This window comes from Arachis ipaensis, chromosome B9 (genome assembly GCF_059453495.1).
Source record: "Arachis ipaensis isolate K30076 ecotype BB chromosome B9, ASM5945349v1, whole genome shotgun sequence".
Classification (NCBI taxonomy): Eukaryota; Viridiplantae; Streptophyta; class Magnoliopsida; order Fabales; family Fabaceae; genus Arachis; species Arachis ipaensis.
In genome coordinates, this window is record NC_142444.1 from 838,629 (window position 1) to 858,888 (window position 20,260).

General features: G+C 32.4%; 3 protein-coding genes across 6 annotated transcripts; 1 reads left to right on the plus strand and 2 right to left on the minus strand.

The window, feature by feature from the left end:
- Positions 1-2,271: 2,271 nt before the first annotated feature.
- On the minus strand, positions 2,272-6,812 carry LOC107617510 (Cation efflux family protein). The gene is made up of 14 exons (XM_088498280.1): positions 6,732-6,812; positions 5,945-6,362; positions 5,815-5,869; positions 5,401-5,533; positions 5,272-5,327; positions 4,840-4,954; positions 4,598-4,655; positions 4,392-4,510; positions 3,804-3,923; positions 3,601-3,702; positions 3,444-3,516; positions 3,287-3,354; positions 2,975-3,035; positions 2,272-2,616 (listed from the first exon to the last, which is right to left on the minus strand). The coding sequence occupies exons 2-14, from the start codon at positions 6,183-6,185 to the stop codon at positions 2,492-2,494; spliced, it is 1,326 nt and encodes a 441-aa protein (XP_088354406.1). The 5' UTR covers positions 6,186-6,362; positions 6,732-6,812; the 3' UTR covers positions 2,272-2,491.
- A 207-nt stretch (positions 6,813-7,019) lies between these two features.
- On the minus strand, positions 7,020-13,079 carry MNS1 (alpha-mannosidase 1). The gene is made up of 14 exons (XM_016320130.3): positions 12,393-13,079; positions 11,629-11,676; positions 11,084-11,272; positions 10,746-10,858; positions 10,186-10,251; positions 9,892-10,063; positions 9,275-9,364; positions 8,942-9,066; positions 8,762-8,827; positions 8,368-8,476; positions 8,186-8,284; positions 8,011-8,091; positions 7,760-7,930; positions 7,020-7,647 (listed from the first exon to the last, which is right to left on the minus strand). The coding sequence occupies exons 1-14, from the start codon at positions 12,552-12,554 to the stop codon at positions 7,408-7,410; spliced, it is 1,731 nt and encodes a 576-aa protein (XP_016175616.1). The 5' UTR covers positions 12,555-13,079; the 3' UTR covers positions 7,020-7,407.
- A 3,140-nt stretch (positions 13,080-16,219) lies between these two features.
- ZML2 (ZIM-LIKE 2) lies at positions 16,220-19,860 on the plus strand. 4 transcript variants are annotated; one of them, XM_088499855.1, is made up of 8 exons: positions 16,220-16,579; positions 17,009-17,350; positions 17,839-17,925; positions 18,000-18,136; positions 18,664-18,792; positions 19,007-19,112; positions 19,309-19,377; positions 19,479-19,860. In XM_088499855.1, exons 2-8 carry the CDS (start codon positions 17,030-17,032, stop codon positions 19,542-19,544), a joined length of 915 nt encoding a protein of 304 aa, XP_088355981.1. In that variant the 5' UTR covers positions 16,220-16,579; positions 17,009-17,029; the 3' UTR covers positions 19,545-19,860. The 4 variants fall into 4 exon arrangements, with proteins under 4 accessions (XP_088355981.1, XP_016176296.1, XP_016176295.1 ...); XM_016320810.3 differs by having other exon boundaries at positions 18,003-18,136; XM_016320809.3 differs by having other exon boundaries at positions 16,223-16,579; positions 17,019-17,350.
- Positions 19,861-20,260: the final 400 nt, after the last annotated feature.

Here is a 20,260-nt window from a genome sequence, read left to right on the forward strand (position 1 = left end):
TTGTAGATTTTCTTTCTGTTGAGTTGCTTTTGCAAAAGCATGTTCTTACCTATTTTCAAAAAACGTCATTGTTTATTTTCTACTTCTTATTTAAAAAAAAAAACAAATACCTTAAAAAATATATAATATTTTTTTTTTATAAAAAAAAAAGATTTAGTCTTAAAAGTATAAACAAATAAGCCATAATTATTTTAAAAAGAGCTATTGGACTTTATAATGGTTTGAACTTTGAATAGCTTTTTCCCTCAAACAATCAGTGGCGCATATTTTGGCTGACAAATAAAAAACACAAATAATAATTTTACAAATATATTATTTATACGCTAAAATTAATTACTAAAATTAATCACTACATAAATATATATATATACATATGTAATTTAATTTATTTTTAATATTATATTTTATATGCTAATGTGTATTTTATTTTGATAATTAATTTTAATATACACCTAATAGATGATTTTATTATTTATAGTGGCTAAGTTTCTGCATAAACGCGCATGTATGATGTATGGCTATGACTTGAAAATTTATTTAGCTATGACTTTAAAATGTGATTCGAACATGAATAATGAATATATATCAAGGATGTGGAATGATGGTTCATCATATAATATTTTAATGAAAAGATTAAGAATGTAATTTAAATTTTATCGTACTATAGAAAGTATATTATATTAAACCATTGTCTTTAAAATTTTGGTGTTATAGAGAGAAGTAAATTCTTCTCTCGCCTCTATTTTCTTTTCATCGCTTCTCTCGAACCAGATAAATTAAAGCTTACGTGAAAAACAAAATATAATGAAAATAAACAAGATCAAGTTTGATGAGATATATAAAAATTATTATGAATTGAATTAATTTTATCTTCCGAAGTAATGAAAACAAGATCAACCGACCAATTCTATCTTTCTAAGTAGCTTACATAAAGCGTGCTCTATCTAAACTTCCTCATGGAAATTACAAAAAACATTGTCCTCCATATAAATATATAATTGCTACGTTTATACTATTTTAGGCCAGATTTTTAAAGATACAATACAAGATAACAATTTATAAATATTATTAATAATTAAAATCAATAAACCCATGTTTCTTAAAAAACTTCCAAATAAGACAAACAATACAAATTACAAAGTCTATAAACTATTGTTTGCATAGATAATTAGATATAAGAACAGGATAATTTAATTACTTCATCCGTTTTATTTTGTTCAAAATAGGCACACGTTATGAAATCTAACAACCGAAATTGGGTAGCCCTCGAGTTTCTCGTTGTTAAAAAGTATGCTTTAAAAGAAAATGATTATAAAAACGATGTTCTGATGTGTTTTTCTTTTGGTTAAAAAATCAAGCGAGTTATAAAACGTGCGTGGACGGTGCAATATAGTGCTACTTATTGAGTTAGTGATGTGGTCCCTTGACGTGAGTTTCCATATATAGAATAGATTTTGACCATTTGAATGAGCCAAATCAGTTCAATGATCCTTAACATTTCACTCTCATTTCTTTGTGATCCATAATTTTCCAGTTAAAGTTACTGATTTCGTTTGTCTCACCAAAAAGCTTTTTGTCTGGACATGAAAAGTATCCAGCTACGTGTTGATCCCTAATGCTTTGTTTTATTAAATCCATTCATTAACTTTGACTCGGGACCATTGGTGTCTCACTGACTTCATATATATTTAATTAGTGTATATTCAACTTAACTTTTATACGAGACATTTTAATTAAAAAGAATAAAGTTCAGACTTCAGAGAATCCAGCATGCGTGGGTTGAACACTGGTGGGGCACAAAATGGAAGTTGGATATATATATTAATGAGATGGAAATGTCTTTATATAAAAATGATAATTAAAAATTATTAAAAATTTTTATATATCTAATTATCTTTATGTAGAAACTAGAAACATCTTTATATAAGTAATTATTTTGAGAGGCTTAAATTTACTTTAGAGAAAAGGATAAATAGGTCCCTGACCTTTTGTCTCGCGGACATTTTTGTTCCTGACCATTAAAAAATACTTTTAAGTCCCTGACATTCACAAAACTTGGACGGATCAGTCCCTCCGTCCAAATGCCTCTGTCAGGGACTGATTCGTCCAAGTTTTGTGAAGGTCAGAGACTTAAAAGTATTTTTCAATGGTTAAGGACAAAAATGTTCGCGGGACAAAATGTCAGGGACCTATTTGTCTTTTTCTCTTTACTTTATGATGAGCTATGCTTCTTGCACCATGAGATGTAACTATGTAAGTGAAAGGACATACGAAAACATAGGTATCTGTTGCTTCATTAATCAATCTACAAAGAGAACTCAGCTCAACTTGGGGCATATTTGGTATTTCATTTGGAAACGATGCCTGAAAGTGCTCATGAATCATATACTGAAAAATGACAAATCTAATCATTCATAAATAAGGCTTCAATTACATAAAAAGAATGTGAAGTGGATGGTGACAAAAAATTGTGTTACTGAGAATATTTAGTCTACAAGGTCGCATCTGTTGGATTGTGTGCCTCAATATCAACATGTCGAATACCCGGGACAAGATTTTGGATCTCCTTCTCCAACCTATCCACTTCACTTCCTAATGCTGTAACTACTTCCTCACCTGCCACAACTCTCACTTATAAGTATATAAGATAAGAGAAAATATAAGGAGCCAATAGAATATATGTACAATGTATAATGGGGGTTTAGGGATGTTCCATTCTGTAGGATATCAGATATATCAGATGTTTATTATCTCTGGTAAGTTATTCTGAATAGTATGAGTGTATTGTATTTGAGAAATTAGTAGTATTTTACTCTGAATGTTCATTTTTTAACTCATATTGAGCCAAATAAACAGCCTATTATACACATTGTACATATACTCTATTGGTTCCCTAGCGGGATTTCGATAAGAGAATTATTATTTCTCAATCAGCATTTAAATATCTGTAATGATCAAGTTAACTACTGCATACCATAATTTGACATAATCTTCATTAGGGCCGCATCATCAGCCGTTTTTGCAGCTTCGCGAAACTGTAAATATAGTATAGTTGTTGAGAACTTGAAACCAGCAAGCAGTATTAAATAAATTTGGCCATTATGAAAGTTAGCTAAGGTTCTGAGCTGTCATAGAAACAGAGTAAGGTAACTTTTTTTTTTTCTTTATGGGTCCCTGCCATACCACATGATTTCTTGTAGATGATGATAATAATAATATGAAGTACAATACAAAATACAGCATATTATCAGATTTGTATGAGCATTTTATGTAGATGAGAATCAACCTGTTTAGCCCACTCTTCACGTCCTGTCCTTGTCAGATAATTTTGCACCACCATAACTCCATTAAAATCTGTTTCGAAACCATCATCAGAATTAATTGTTCCAATAGCACCCATAAACTGAATGGAAACCAAGAACAACAATGATATGATGGGTAACCTATTTCTGCCTTAAATCTGAAGAATCCTGGCCCAATAACTTCGCTTTTGCAATCATAGAGAGCATCTACAACCTAATGCACAAAAGCCACCTAAGTCAAATGATTTATACAAAGGCTTTTATTATGCAATTTGAGTAGAATCTAGAATGCTTGTACCGGATCATTTTTCAAAAATCGAAGCACTTTCTCCATATCATGGTCATCCATAGCTCTGCCAATTAAAGCATGTCGATTTCTCTGGATAAGAAATATGGCTACCTGCATGGTCAATTCAGCATAAAATCATGTGAAAATAGATTTCAGATCCGTGTCTCTTACATCAGATGGCAGAGAAATTACTGCCTACTGAGCCTCTTTACCATGCCAAGTAAGTTGCCAACTACGATTGAGCCTATGGGATCATAAATAGCATTTCCAGTGACATTCACTGCAATCAATGATGCCCCAGCAATAAGAAGGCCTGTCACAGCAGCACCATCCTGCATATTTTGCTACCGTTTATAAGAACAAGCTAACAGAGAGAATATTAATTCACTACTAAAGGAGTTTTAGGAACTAAGGAATATATTCAAGTTGCATAGCCTACCGGAGGGAAGAATAACTAAAACAATCTTAACAAAAGTTTTCTTTTCACCTTTCTACATTCTTGTTTTAATGCTTAAAAACTACTACAACATATCTTTTTTACCAACGGTAGCATACATGTTGAAGTTCCATTCAACTGAATAATGTGCATAGTTTTAAATAGCAAAAGAATGTGGAAAGCTTTGAATAACTGTTGCTGAGGAAAAACATAGCCAAAATCATAATGAGTGATAAGTAGTGCATGTTATTCAAAGCCCTTATTTGTAAATTTTTTAGATTCACTCACTTATGTATAAGCAATTCTTGTTTAAACCCAGTAAAAAACATGCTTCAGGACTAAATAAGTTAGTGCAATAAGCTACCTCGGTCATTACTGCAACAGATGTAGGATCATGGCCACGCCAAACATAATCTCTTAGTCTCATTCCCTCGTCGGCTGCACCTTTCTTTACAGCTTGTATGGCAACAATAAGTGAGGCACCTAACATAAAAAGCCCATCGAAAGAAGGGAAGCGATGAATATATGACGGATAACAGACAGCACCAGATTAAAATGAGGTAGCAATACCTTCAATGATAAATGAACCACATATGACCAAAACTGCATATTGCATATTCTCAGGGGGCTGAAAAGAAAACTCTCAATAGTCAATAAATTAAATACAACAAAAAGAGCCTTATTCCACTAAGTGGGGCCAGCTAAATTAATAAACCAAATAAAGAGAAAAATTCACATAGGAAAAAAGTTAACAATTTGTGATCGGCAGATGTAAAAAATTGTAACTTCAAAAGTCTTTTTTGGTTAAATACCTGTGAAGTCCACAAGTTCTGAACACCATGAACAACTGTGGCACCAGAACCAAGACAAAAGATACCAACAGCAGATATCAAAGACCAAACAAATCTTTCCTTGGAATAGCCATAACTGTAGAATTGAACAGCATTATCACATTCACACAATGAAATTCCAAACTCACGCAATCACAAGAGCCATGCCACAATTCATCCCAAAAATTGAAATTGATAGGATAATTAATTTTGATATACCGAGTCATTTTAAATTTTGCAGTTAGTAATAGAGCACAGTTCATTGATGTCCGATTCAATAGCTATCCATGCTTTCATCAATTACATGTATAATAGTCCTTAAATCATAAAGCACATGGATTCATTTCTTATAGTGTAGACGAGAAAAAAGGTAAGAGGATGGTTGATAAATGCAATCAATAGAATTCAACTCACGGATGGATAGCATCTGGCGCACGCCTTGAGCTAGATAGACCATAAGCAAGCAGCGCCTACAAAATAATTCTATTAGTTCTCTGCAGTCAAGAGTCTCTCTATCAATGACAAACATAAACATGTATATACCTGGTTTGCAAAATCGGCGACCGAATGCACAACTTCTGCCAACATAACATGACTAGAGGTAGCAAAATACACTCCAAACTTGAGAGAGAAAACAAGAAAGTTACACCACAGTGCAGTTGTCACAGCTCGTACACTAGAATAATAAAGAGAAAAAAAAAAAAAGGAATCAGGTGAAAGTAAATGGGACAAGTCATGGCAGCACTATCTTGAGATATCAAATTAAGTAGCAACAGAGAGAAAGGATATCCATGACAACACACACAACACTCCACCATGCTAAGTCAGTTTCCAAATTGGTCTGATATATATATACTTAGGAAAAAAACAATATCAATAACAATAATGACAATGCTAACTAAAGCAAAAGCAAAAATACCAAAATTTCCGATTAAAGAGAAAAAAATAGAAAAAGACCTGTGTCGATCGTTGATTTCAATATTCTTAGCTTGCTTTGCCCTTGTGAAGAGACCTTAAAAAAAAAAGAAACAATATTTACGAAATAATAGTAAAGAGTGAGAATTGAAGGGGGGAAAAAGGAACGTACTGCAGTGTGAGGTATAGTTATAATCGGAGTGGCGGTTGTGGCGTTGAGGATCGAAGAGGAGCAAGAAGAAGCGGCGGGAGGTGAGAGGTGGTGCGGGAGAGAAGCCTTCTAGAAGGTTCTTAGAAGAATAGGATTTGGTGTTTGGAGGGTGCGAAGAAGGCAGTGAAGGTTGTTGGTTGAGAATGGAAGAGTGGCGAAGAAGAAGACGAGAGCGAGCAAGGTAGTAATATGATATTCGCATTAATACAATACAATTGATGAATATTAGGGATTTGATTTCTGGTGAACAACTTTGGAGACTCAAGTGAAGAGTGAAGAATATTACCAAGAATGGTGCGGAATGAATGAATATTCCTCCATTATTCGGAGAAAAATGTTACTGTTGCAACTTTTCAGTTTTCTCAGCTCACGCTCTCAGCTACAAAATTTGGATATGGAAGTAGGACGAGGGTTATATTTTAATATGATAATTTTTTGTATTTTTTAAAATTATGGAAGTTGGGAGATACACAAATCAGGAGTGTGTTTACAAAATTTAAAAAATTTGGGTTACAACCTATCAAACTCACCAATTTGTGTTTAAAAAATTAAAAAATTTGAAGTACATAGATCGGACCGAAATATACAAAGTCCAAAATTTTTTTAATTTTTTAAACACAAATCAGACGATCTGAGTACAAAAATCGAACAGTCCGATTTTTGTACCTTTTAAAAACCGAACGGTTCGATTATCACAATTTAAAAAAACATCATTGTTAATCCCATATTAAAAAAAAAATGTGCACACTCTCGAGCTTATAGATTTATTGAATTAAGAGAATATACTCTCGACTATTATCATACACTCGACATGATTTTCTTTGATCTATTTTTTTTTTTTTCGGTCAAGCTAAACTAAATGTATATAATATTATAATGTTCAGCAAAAGTCAACTAAGACAATTCGAGCCCATTATTAAGACAGCTTTCAATTTTTCAATTCAAGAAAATTTAAATATATTAATTTTGTTTGAAACTCTCGACCTCAAGTTAATTTGATCATGCTGAGCCTCCATTGACTGTATAATTATTTCACTTAATTATCTGATTTAAAAGTAAAATATTTCATTGTCTTAACAGTGTCCAACCAAAGAAGACATTGGCATTTGGCGAAACTGCGAAAGGAACTGTCTACACTAGCGAATGTGAGTATAAAAGATATGCCTCAAATACATAAAACTCAGCAATTTATGCTTGTGAATCACACAAATGTATTCCTTCATAAATTTTCAAGAATAAAACGTTTTGATTTCCTATATATAATATAACATCCCACCTGCTAAGCAGAATGAACCCCTTCCCACTCAATTGAGGAAATGCCAGCAGCATCTTCTAAGCTCTCTATAAAGGGATCAAACTGCGTTTCTCGAATCCCGGCAAAATGGGGTGGTCTCCGGCAATGATAGAGACAAATATGGAGAGATCTAACCTGACCTTCCTTCTTTCCTGCCACCTATTCTAAAAGAAGGCTTTTGCTTCTCATTTGAGTTCCCAACAGACCCCCCTTCGTTCCTTTGCACAATCCGCAGAGGGTGCGCCTCCGTATTGAACACCCATTGATCTAATGGGATCACTGTCGGAGGCGAAAACAGAAGATAAAGATACTTCAGTGTCTCCGCAAGGAAGAAGCTTTGCATCATGTTGTCTTTCACGCCGCTATTCACCTGAGAAGTGACAACTGTAGAATATGAGTAGCTGCCATGGATATATGCATTATCAAACACTAAAATGCGAATGCAAAACACTTGATCAAACATGAACTTGAGGTGTGCTTACATCCTTCAGTCCAACGTAGCCTGACTCTACGCGCGAGTTCTTCTCAAAAGCTTGAAATATATTCCAACCCCATTCCTGGTATGTCTTATTGCCAGTTAGACGCCAGAGGTAAAAGAGTGACTCGACTGTCTCCGGCCTCAGTATATTCCATGACGTACCCACACTCATGTCCTTAAATTCAAACATAAATTTCAGATCACTCCGAATTTTCAAATTGCTCGTCATAAGTGCACGAATAATTAACAACTAACCTGGCCATCATGAAAGAAATAGTTCTCTCCAGCCAATTTTGTTGGGGTCGATTGATAGAAGTTATAGCATGTCCAAGCAAGCTGCAAAGAAAATAAAATGTAATCAGACTCCACTGGAAATCACAAAACCATTTGCAAAGAACCAAAAACTAAAAAAGTTGCAAATAAAATATACCTCTTCTGCTAGGGACAGGAACTTCTGAGAGTCTTCAGCGCCATAACCAAATGATCCCAAAGCAACCATCCCTGGAGCAAAGCATGCTAGTTCATCCATCTGCAGATATACTCGGGCGAATGAAATCATGTTATAAAAAATACTAAGTGCGACAATCCCAGTATTTTGATTCAATATCATACTTTGTCTGTGAGATATCCTCCATTCTTCTCACATAGATAAGTAAAAGAAGACGGTGTTGATCTCCTAACCAAACTTAACAGACCTTTCATTGATTTCTCCCACATTTCTCTGTTTTACCAATTGGAGGGGAAAAATAATCAGTTACGAAACATTTAAACTTCTAAATCATTAAACCCTAAACAATCGACCTTAATATAAAGATGAAATCTGAAATGTCTTCAACTATAGAACTTTAAAGATTGGCATCTGAAAGATTCTTTCATAAATTAAGGAATACAAAATTCCATCTCAACGGCCGTTGCAATAACAAATGGATTTCAGCCTGAACCCATATCAATTAACAGTTCAGCCCAAACATGAAAATATGTAATAAAGTAGGGGCATTATTCTCACCTATAAAGTTTTACAGCTGAAGTTTTATTCCCCTGTATCCAAACTTTGAGGAGGTATTCATAAAAACTGCAATGAGATATGATGCACACCAAATAAATAAATATACAGCAAGACGAGTCGAAAAAGTTAACAATACACAGAATTTTTCTGTGCTCATCTCATGCAAAAGAGTGTTAATACCTATCACCCATGGCACCAAAGGTGACAGGAGAGTATCCAGCCCTTCCACTGTGAGGATTGATGTAGATAGGAAGTAACCCATCATCAGGAAAAGTTTTATTAAGTTGTGTTATTACATTCTCAACCTGAAAAAGTAGGGTGCCGACCAATCAGTGCATTGCCAGAAGAATAGGTAACATACAAATCACAGCCTTAAGTATATTACTGATGCCTTTATCCATGCTCAAATATCACGTAGGTGAATATATCTGATTTTTACCAACAAAAATGTTGATACACCCACCCTTTTGTTTCACATTAAGGAAATGAAGAAACATAGAATCAGTTAAAAACCTTCTGCTGATACTTTGGGTCCCCAGTCCTTTGAGATAGAGCAATGAATTCTAGTTGTTCGGTGCCAGAATCTGCCAAAATACTGTCACCCTGCGAAAAATGAAGACAAAAGGGAATTGGAGACACTAATAATATTGACTTATAAAAAAACAGCTAGGAATAAAAAACTAACACAGGCCCGAAAGTCAAATAGTGCACTAGAGCACTTGTTTACAAAACCCTTATTGCATCTAAAACATTTTACTTGTCTTTTTCTTTTCTTTTTTTTTTTTTTATGAAGAATTACATAAGGATATCAAAATAAATAAATAAATAAATAAATAAATAAAAAAGCCTTCGCTTAAGTTGAAACCTAATCTAACACGATCCTAATCCTAAATAGCATATCCAATTTCATCAGGCTAGCAGTCAATTTCACACCAAAAATGACTATGAAACTTCAAAAATGGCTTTTAACCTCAGTACCCAACCTTAGAAGTTAAGATATAGACCCATGAAGCCATCTAGTAATAAAATTTAAAACAATGGGAGGTTAGTTATAATGAAGGAGTACAATCCACAAATGTAATACCCCAATTGTATATCGTTAAGAATGACATACGTAGAATTGTACTTACGCCGGTCCAACTAGGATTGTGTGCACGTCCGTGTGATAAGTTGATGATGTTATAAGGAATTCCGGTAGATGTATCCCAAGCAGGAAGCAATCTGTCAGCTATATCTTTAGCCTTGTCGAGGAAAACTTTGTCCCCCGAAAGATCATATGCACTAAGAAGGCCTCCTACTACTCTGGATTTTAGTGGAAATAGTCGCCCCAGAAAAAATGAACACAATTTTTAGTTACAGAAACTGAGTTTTTGAAATCGGGAATGAACTTTTAATTGCAAAGTAAACCAAACATATGAAACTACCTTATGGTTGTCTCAAAAACGCTTGCTTCATAATCCTTGTTGAAGTCCAAAGTGTTTGCAACCCAACTATCAGAATAATGTCCGAATAAGTTAATATGACAATGAATACAATAAAGAATAACCACCATAAAAATTAAAAATCAAACAGAGTAGCATAGCAAACAATTGAAACAAATCTAAGAAAATTCCACATATAAATTCAGGAAGATTTCAGGAATATAGTTAAAAAGAACAGTTTTTTTTTTTATTTTGACGGGGCCTACAGCGCAAAGTTAAAAAGAACTATATGTATATATAGACATAAAAAACTACTAGTTAAGACACCATCACCATGGAATGTGCCTCTAGGAGAGCAACAAATCGAAGAGAGGAAAACAAAAAATAAAATAAAAGAAATTTCTACCCTAGATGCAGATTATTCTTTTCCCCCATATATAACTTGTTATACAAGTTAGCCCCTATTAATTCCAAACAAATATAGAGATGTGATTAAAGCAAGGGAAAAAAGAATTGCGATAGTAACTATAACATGCTCATGTACAGAGTAAAGCTACACTCACTCTCGGGCTTTTTGAAACTGTTGATCAAGACCCATGATGTATAGTGTATCAAGTGAATCTATTAAAGTTGCCCCAAGACCTCCAAAACTGTTGACACCACTCTTTGACTGAGGCTGGCATCACCAAGGGGGGAAATAGTTATAAAATATTCAAATTTAAAGAAAAAATAACTTGTTTGCATTGCAGTAAAAAATAGTAAACAAAATCAGGCACTGCAAAAAACACCAAAGTAGTGTCATATTCAAAAGAAAGAAGCTGAACTACTAACTTTAGACCAAAAGCTTTAAAGTTGATTGTTCATACATAATTACCATACTTCTAATCTGGGAAAAAAATACCTGAAGTTCATCTTGGCCCCATGCATACTTCTCATAAGATCCCCAAGCATGAAGCATAGCTTCTTTTACTTTTTCTCTTCTCTCCATGTCAACTGGATCATCTACGACCTCTTTACTAGACTTGGTAGTTTTCCTCCTTAAGGCAACTTCCCCAACTTTACCACCATGGGCATTACTTAGCACTTCCAACTGAAACAAGACCAATTGCTTACTCCCCGAAATAGCATATTATTAGAATTGAAAAATATTTCTCATGACAAAATAATATATTAACCGAATAAGAAACCTGTGCTGTATACAAACAGACCCAAAAAAAGTGTAATTAATATCAAAAGATGAGGATTTAGCTGATTGAATGGAGAATGAGAATTTAAACTATGGATTTCAATCAGTTTGATGCGGGATTGATGCGGACAACACGGAACATATCTGGTCATTTTGTTATTTGTGTTTGTTTCTTGTGAATTGCAACATACAATGAATCTTTTAGTGAACTAAAGACTAAAACAAATGTACAAAAAGTTAGGCGCTTTACATCTTCTTACCCGATTTTGCATATCAGTAATTTCTTTCCGTAACTCCTCAACTTCTACCTGCATTTCACAGAACAATTAATAATGGCTGCAAAATGAACTTATGCAAAAACCAAAAGGATTTCAGCTTCCCTTAAAAAGAAATTTGAATAGGAAATGAAAACAAAGTTCCACTTCAAAATCATCTACGTGAATGAACCATCCTAGTTGTGCCCACCTCTAATTACAGCATTCTCGAGTCTCAACCTAGTAGCAAACTTGGTTGTTTAGCAGGAATGAAAAACAGTAGTTCCATATAAATGAAAGAGAATATATAACCTAATAAAAGCCTTGTTCTCACCCATGTCTGAACTTTGCCATAACAGACCTACCCTTCCACTTTTCCAAATATGAAATGTCCCAACTATACTGCCTATCTTCACAAATCAATCAACATTCACACTAGTCAACTTCCACAGAATTCCAACACACCAAACAATAACAAGTCAACTTCCACAAAGTGGGTCTGAGATAGGATACATGAATCAAACAATCCCATAGCATCAGATCCTAAATCATGTCTACTGAATCCCACACCACCATTATTAACAAACAAACAAGCCTTTATGGCACCAACCTTTCAGCTAACATGGATTATAGTCATAAATGAAGTCTACTGAATTTCCACAACTAACTGCTACCAAAAATAATCCATATCAGATCCATTCATCCGAAAACAAGTTAGTTGCCAAAATTAAGGAAATCAGGGATGTTTCTAATCCAAAAAAGTAGAGTACCTCGTGCTCTCTGACTAGAGTTTGACGATCCCAAACAATAAAAGAGGCACAAACAAAAACGATGAAGAGCACAGCCAAACGCTTTGGTCGCTTCAGGTAATAGGCAGGGTTGCAATACTTCCACTTTCCGCTACTCGTCACTGATCTGCTAGCTCTCGCCATTCCCAACCACCCCGAACAACCAAAGATCTAAACAAAGTTTTGGACTTTAACTCCAAAAGCTTTTCTTCCTTGAAATTCACGCTTTTGTTGTTGTCCTTTGTGGTTGGGTTGGAGTTGCGGTTGTGAAGTGCGAATCGCAGAGAAAAAAGAAAGGAACTTTAAGGGTTTATCTATTCTTCTTCTTCTTCTTCTTTGTAATAATATATTAATAATAAAATACAGTAACTGAAAATGTAATTGGTGAAGCTAAGAATAAGAACAAAGATGATGATGATGCTGCCTGCTACCCAAATTTATTTAATTAATATAATAATTGTAAAAAAAAAAAAAACGAAAATTGAGCTAAAATATGGAATTGCAAAGTGAAGTGTGAAGACATGAGAAGAGGGGAAAGGGGAAGACTCGAATTGAATGGGGCATTGGTCAAGCTGATCAACCATATGGATATGGGTCCCATCAAACTCTCTTCCAACTTCCAAGTCAATTTTTCATTTTTTCTTCCCACAAAAACCCTATTCTACTTTCACCATTCACAACTGTTTTTTCTTTAAATTTAAATTTTGAGTTTTCATCTTGGAAAATAAAGTGTGACTTTTTATTATAAAATATTTTTTTTGTTTTATCTATAAAATAAATAATAAAAAATTATATTTTATTATTTAAAATAAAATTTAAAATTTAAAAGATTCAAATCAATTTTTAAGGACCAAGTATTTGGTTGCTCTTTAAACTGTTCATAAAGTTTATTCTTATTTTAATAAAGAGAAATTTTTGGAGGTGAGCAATTTTGGTCATTATTTTACTAATAGTGTAGTATAAATATTAAACTATTTTTATCAAATAAATTTTATTAATTTATGTGTACAAATTTTAAAAATTATAAAGTTTACTTATTCTGTTGGTCTTTATAATTTCGCAAAATTTTTAATTAGGTTCCTATATTTTTTTTCTTTTAATTGAGTCTTTGTACTAATTTTTTTTATTTGGGTTCCTACACTTTTTTTTCTTTTATTTAGGTCCCTATACCAATTTTTTTTAGTTGGGTCCCTATAAAATTAAGTCAATTACTACTAAGAGGGACTTAATTGAAAAAAAAATTAGTGCAGGAACTTAATTAAAAAAAATATAAGAACCTAATTAAAAATTTCACGAAACTATAAAAACCAACAGAATAATTAAACCAAATTATAATTACAAATTATATTAATTCGTGTAAGCTATGATAAATATAAATATAAATTATATATATTTTATATGTAAATTTTTATAAATACAAGTACAAATTATTATTTTAAAACAAAAATAACCAAAACACTTCTTGCTCATCAGGAATAGTATTCAAAGAGTAATTTCGTAATATCTAGTAAAAACATATTGAATCGTAAAAGATCTTTTTAATGCTTTCGTTTTCTTTAAAACATATCTTTTAACTTACAAATTAAAAATTAATTTATTTAAAGCAGGTTTACTATTGATCAAGTGAATTCATCATTCGACTAACTTAAATCGATTTTATAATGTTCATATTTAATATGAATTATATAAATATAGCTATTCATCTTAATTTTCATATAACATTAAAACATAAAATGAAAATAAATAATTATGTACATAAGCAATGAATTAATTAAATTTACTTCTACACCATAGAATGAATAATTTTGTTGGGTTGCAATACAATATTTGTTAGAAATAATAAGTAAAAAAGATCCAACTTAAAGCTCCTAGAGGACTTCTAATTTCTAAATAAAGAAAGTTCGTTAAGTTAGTTGGCAGTTTTGGAGTTAGCTTAGAAAAAGTGGGTCTTTGCTACATAGGAGGAAATTGAAGATGTAAGATATCCAAAGTTTTTGTTAAGAAAACAATTTTTTTGGTCTTCACAAAACCTTGACAGATGAATGAAACGAGAAAGCAAAATTGAAGTTTTTGACATGAGCAATCCCTCAACATATGTAAGCAATTTTTTTTTCACTCTAAATAAGTTCATATACCATTTTTATTTGTTAAAATGATTACATTTACATTCTACAAAGTGTATAAATTATAATTTGATTCAAATTTAAATACCTCTCTAAATTTCACTTATAATACATATATATAAGTTATTTATTTTTAAATTTAATTTTCATATGTTATTAATATAAAATAACAGTAATACTAAAAGGTTAGTGCTTATAATATTTTGTGATTTGTAACCATCAATTAATCATTATTAATATTTTTAAGTTTAGTTTGGTAAAATTTTTATTTTTCAAAAGTAGCTTATAAAATTTAACTTTTAAAAGATAGCTTTTTTAAAAAATATACCATTTATATTTGATAAATCAAATTAAAATTGACTTTTAATAAATACAAGCAACAACAATTATATTTGATAAAATAATTTTTAAAATTTAAAATTACTATAAAAAACACAAATTTAAACGTTAAATTTAAAAATTAGTTAATAAATGAAGTTATATTAGACTTTTAAATTTTAAAAAGTATAAGCTAACTTTAAAAAGCTCCACTTATAGTTTAAAAAATATTCTGATCTTTTAAAAGCTACTAGCACAAACACATGATCTTTTTTTATTTACTAAACACAAGATGAGGAGCGGATTATATCTAATGATGTGAGATTATACACTTTTTTTTTTTTTACTAAAGATAGAAGACTCGAATCTACAACCTCTTAATTGAATATGAGGAGACTATGCCATTTGAGTTATAACTCATTGGCATATACTCTTTTCTTAACGGTTAAATATTGATTAAATTTTAATAAAAATACTAATTTCTAAAATTTTTTTCATAAAATAATTTTATATAAATAATTAGTCATACTAAAAATAACTCATTTTTAAGCATAATATAATAATATAATTAAATAATCGTATAAAACTTTTTTAAACTCCTTCATTAAATCCCAAATTAATTAAGCATGGAATTCTTGTAATTACACTTTCACCAACAAAAATAAATTCTCTAAAATATGAGGATGAACAGCTTCATATTTCTTGCTCTACATTCCTAAACTCAGGTTCAAATATACTCTTAATTCAAAATTATAGTTTGCAAAAATCTTTAACCTAACAAATGTAATTATTTTTAGTGAATGGAATTCTTAATTTCTTATACCATACATGAAAATGAGTGCCTGATCCACGTGAGAACAAGTGAAAAAAGTACCAAGGATAAATACATAGCATACGTTAAAATTAAATTGAAAAGGGTAAAGTATATTTTTTGTTTCTAAAGTTTCACAAAAGTTTTAAAAATATCCCTAAATTTTATTTTGTTTTAATTTTGTCCTAAAAGTTTTCGATTTGCATTAAATATACCTTCGGCGACTAAATTTTTAAAAAATGTAAGACTAATATAACAATAATACATGAAAATTATGCTTGATTTGCTTATGTTGAGGGTTGTTCTTGTGAAATTGTTGTTGAATTGATCTTAAATTTTTTGAAAAATTAGCCGTTAGAAGTATATTTGATGCAAATCAAAAACTTATGAGACAAAATTAAAACAAAATAAAACTTAGAGGTATTTTTAAAACTTTTGACAAATTTCAAAGATAAAAAATATACTTTACCCAATTGAAAAATACACAAAGAAAATGTGAATTAAATTAAAAATAAAAAATTAGCATTATTAGCAGGGTGGTGTGGGGTCATGAAGTTACAGATTCACTCATTCACATAACATTAATGATGAAATTTTTTTTGGGTTTGTGAAATTTTTTTGACTTGCAACAAAGCACTGTCTCCTTGTCCCTCTCCTGATCTCATCATCTCTTCCCTCTTCTCAACCCAAACCCACACAAACCAAAGCATCAAAACATAACCTTTCCATTTCATAATACAAGAGTTGCTCTCTCTTCATCATCATCATCATCTTCTTTCTTCACTTCCTTCCTTGTCCCGAACCTCAAATCCGACCCCTTTTTTCCATTACTTCAAATTTCGAAGCTTGAAGAAGGTTTCTGTTTTGATTCTGGGCTCTTGTGCGGATCAACTCACTCTCTACCAATTGCCTCAACTGTTGGTCCCTTCCCCTAATACCAAAAAAGTTTTGTTTTTTATAATACCCTTTTGTTCAATTCAAGGAAATCTGTTATGGATTGTTTGATTGAATTTGTGAGGTGCTCATATAGTGTTTGGTGTTTATCTGATTATTGTTTGGTGTTAAAAGATTGTACTTTTAGCTGAAAACTCAGCTGAAGTTACAACAGTTTAATTTACTTTAACTGGGTAGAAAATATTATGATTTACACAATTTCCTTCACTATGATGATGATGCTTTTGTAGTTATGTCAATACAATTTCCTGATTGTATGTATGAGTAGCTTGGTTTGCAGGACGAATTTCAAGCTCTCCATGGTCCATACTTTGGTTCCCTTTTTTGTTACCATTGGTTTTGTTTTATTTGCCTGCCTTTATGTCTAAGTAATCCTTCTGCAATTTTTGAAGGTGGTTTTAGCTTTTTGTGCCATGGATGGTATTCATGGGGGTGATTCTCGGATACACATGAGTGAGGGACAGCATCCTATGCATGTGCCATACGTGCAAGAACACGAGCATCATGGATTGCATCATATGAGTAACGGGAATGGGATGGAAGATGATCAGAATAATGGTGATGATACTAACTGCGGTGGAAGTGAGAGTGTTGAAGGTGAAATCCCTTCTAATCATGGAAACCTCCCTGAGAATCACACGGCGATGATCGATCAAGGGGGTGATGTTGGGGATCAACTTACATTGTCTTTTCAGGGCCAAGTTTATGTATTTGACTCTGTGTCGCCGGAAAAGGTGCATGAACTTATCGGAGTTGCTTTTTACATTCTGCATTGACATGGCACTACTCCTAATGTTTAGTCTATGATGCATGATTTGAGCTTTGTTTGACATGCTTTCTTTGTTAGTAAATACCAAATACTAGTTCCTAAGATAATTAAAATTATGTTCAGCTCAATAATAAGGATACATGGTGTATAATTCTTGTCATGATCAAGTAGAAAAATTTGTGCCTACTTTGTGGATCCTGAGCTGTTTATTTGGCTAATATTGCTATAAGGAAATTCAGTAGGGGCAGCACAGTGCACAGAATTTTTTAGTTTTTTGGGTCACTATATGTACAAATTTATTATATTTGCCTGGGTTTTTGTACTTTGGTTTTTCCTTTCTTTTCTGTCTATGACAAATAGTGATCTATTTTCGGTAAAATTGTGGACTACTGCCTGTATGTAGTTTGATCCATAGAAGAAAACAATTCTGATAATCTTAGGATGCATTCTTAGGTTCAAGCTGTACTACTACTATTGGGAGGCCGTGAAGTACCTCCAACTATGCCTGCCATGCCAATATTGCCCCACCAAAGTAATCAGGTACTACCTTTATGTCGTTAATTTTGATCGATAGTCTTTTGGTTGTAAAATATATGGCTCATGAAGTATTTCAGCAGGGATTTACTGGTACTCCACAAAAGTTTAGCGTCCCTCAAAGATTAGCCTCATTGCTAAGATTTCGTGAAAAAAGGAAAGAAAGAAATTTTGACAAAAAAATTCGCTATACTGTTCGTAAAGAAGTAGCATTAAGGTATGATGCTTACTATCATAAACCTTGCTTGGAATATTTGTACCAAAATGTAGCTTGATAATTATTATACTCAATTTATGTTTCTACATGCTTTAAGTTGTTGATAACATTAAACTGTGGAAACAGAACACATTGGTAAGTTCCTTCAAGAGCCTGCATTCATCTCAATTTTCATGTAATAACTTTGTCATCATTATCATACATTTGCAGGATCTCTTATATTTTTATTTTCCGAGTGAGTTTCTAAATTGTCCCAAATCGACATTCCATTCTTCTTGCTTTATTTTGTTGTTTTCAATATTTTCTCATTTATGGGGGCTTGATAGATATGTACACTCACCCAAAACTCTAGCTTTCTTAGTGAAATGTAATATTATAGTAAATATAGGATATAAGATTCTGTATATCCTTCTGTCCACTTACTTGATCATATAATTAAACATATACTCGAATCCATGTCCCTACTGGCAATATTATTTTGTTATGTTTGCACCAGTAGTAGCTTACAAGACAAGTGACTTTTGTAGGATGCAAAGAAATAAAGGTCAGTTTACATCTTCTAAGCCCAATCATGATGAATCTGCATCAGGTGCAGCAAACTGGGGGGCAAATGAAAGCTGGTCATCAGATAATAATGGATCCCAACAAGATATCGTGTAAGTCCACCGGTACATTTGAGAACAAGAGGGTAAAAAAGAAATTGAATTTCTATTCTAGATGTTGCCAACCCCACCATGTGGAAAATGGCTTTCTTGTTGTAATGATAATGATTATATGGTGTGGATTTTATGGCTCAAAATGAAAATCATGAGTTCAGTCCATTTGAGAAGTTTTAAGTCCATCTTTCCATATTTTTCGAAAATATGTCAGTTGTCGGCACTGCGGTATTAGTGAGAAGTGCACACCGATGATGCGACGTGGACCTGAAGGGCCAAGAACACTCTGCAATGCTTGTGGACTTATGTGGGCAAATAAGGTGAATTACATTCATGTTTATACCTCAAGTTTGTTTCTTTCTTTTTATTTTCTCAATTCTATTCTACAAGTGAACATTAATATCTTAAAACTAGAAAGTTAAACAACTGTGGTTGATTTCCTTCAATTATATTATTTGCAATATACTAATTTTGATTTCATTGTTGATATGTTGACATGCATTTTCTGAACCATAGGGAACTCTTAGGGACCTATCGAGAGCTGCGTCCATGGCTGGACATAATTCTCAGTTAAACAAGAATGAGGTTGGAACTTGGAACCCATGCTCACTATATTTACGATCATGATTCATTCTCTTCTTCTTACATAAACTTAATCTTTTCCCTTTATTTAAACATTTTTTCAGAATAAAGATTTTGAGGCCAATCAGATGGTACAAACAGTGGCAGCTGATGTTGAGGATTCTTCATGACAGGCCTTCTATATTTTGGTCCCATTTCCATGGAATAAGGGTGAGAAGAGTGTTTGCTTTAGGATGAGAAGATGAGAATTATTAGTCCTTTTTATTTTGGTTGGAAAATGCTCATAGGAGCATCATGTATTTTTTTTTTTTTTTTTTTTTTTTTGTGGTTTTTCTATCAATGTATTGCTAAATTGTCATGTATTCTTGGCCTTTTATTTTAGGATTAGGATTTTGATTTATTCTGGGGGCTGAACAATTACCAAATACCAATGCACTCCCTTATGCTGTGTTGTACTAACGAGTAGTAATTGTGTTTTCTTAGGATGTGCGTTCTGTTTTGCAATTTTTGTTTTATGTTTTCTTTTTATTTAAATAAACAAATACAATTTATTATTTCTAATATGAGAAAGTATGGGAGCCAATGGAATATTTATACAATGCGTACAATGGAGGTTTAGAGAGTATTAGAGATATAATCATTAGTGTTACCTTTTTCCATCAGCGTAAGCTTTTGGGATGAGTGGTATTATGACATTGTATTAAAGCTCTAGATTCGAAAGATCCGGATGGTTAGATGAGTGGTTTTATGACATGAGATGTTTATTATTCCTAGTACCCGGATGATTATTCTGAATATTATGGATGATGTTCATTTTGGGATCCGAAAGGTCAAGAGTTCGATCTTTGGTGAACTCCAAAATCAACTTAAGCTTTTGGGATGAGTG

What these genes read in the sequence shown, in the direction of transcription:
- ZML2 (XM_088499855.1), top strand. Translation starts at nt 17,030, where the DNA reads ATGGATGGTATTCATGGGGGTGATTCTCGGATACACATGAGTGAGGGA. An exon ending in TGCCCCACCAAAGTAATCAG is followed by an intron (nt 17,926 to 17,999) that starts GTACTACCTTTA and finishes GAAGTATTTCAG; the next exon opens with CAGGGATTTACTGGTACTCC. An exon ending in CTCAGTTAAACAAGAATGAG is followed by an intron (nt 19,378 to 19,478) that starts GTTGGAACTTGG and finishes ACATTTTTTCAG; the next exon opens with AATAAAGATTTTGAGGCCAA.
- LOC107617510 (XM_088498280.1), bottom strand. Translation starts at nt 6,185, where the DNA reads ATGCGAATATCATATTACTACCTTGCTCGCTCTCGTCTTCTTCTTCGC. An exon ending in TAACTATACCTCACACTGCA is followed by an intron (nt 5,870 to 5,944) that starts GTACGTTCCTTT and finishes TTTTTTTTTAAG; the next exon opens with GTCTCTTCACAAGGGCAAAG. An exon ending in CAGATTTAAGGCAGAAATAG is followed by an intron (nt 3,355 to 3,443) that starts GTTACCCATCAT and finishes GTTTCGAAACAG; the next exon opens with ATTTTAATGGAGTTATGGTG.
- MNS1 (XM_016320130.3), bottom strand. Translation starts at nt 12,554, where the DNA reads ATGGCGAGAGCTAGCAGATCAGTGACGAGTAGCGGAAAGTGGAAGTAT. An exon ending in CTCTAGTCAGAGAGCACGAG is followed by an intron (nt 11,677 to 12,392) that starts GTACTCTACTTT and finishes TGTGAAATGCAG; the next exon opens with GTAGAAGTTGAGGAGTTACG. An exon ending in GAGGATATCTCACAGACAAA is followed by an intron (nt 8,285 to 8,367) that starts GTATGATATTGA and finishes GTATATCTGCAG; the next exon opens with ATGGATGAACTAGCATGCTT.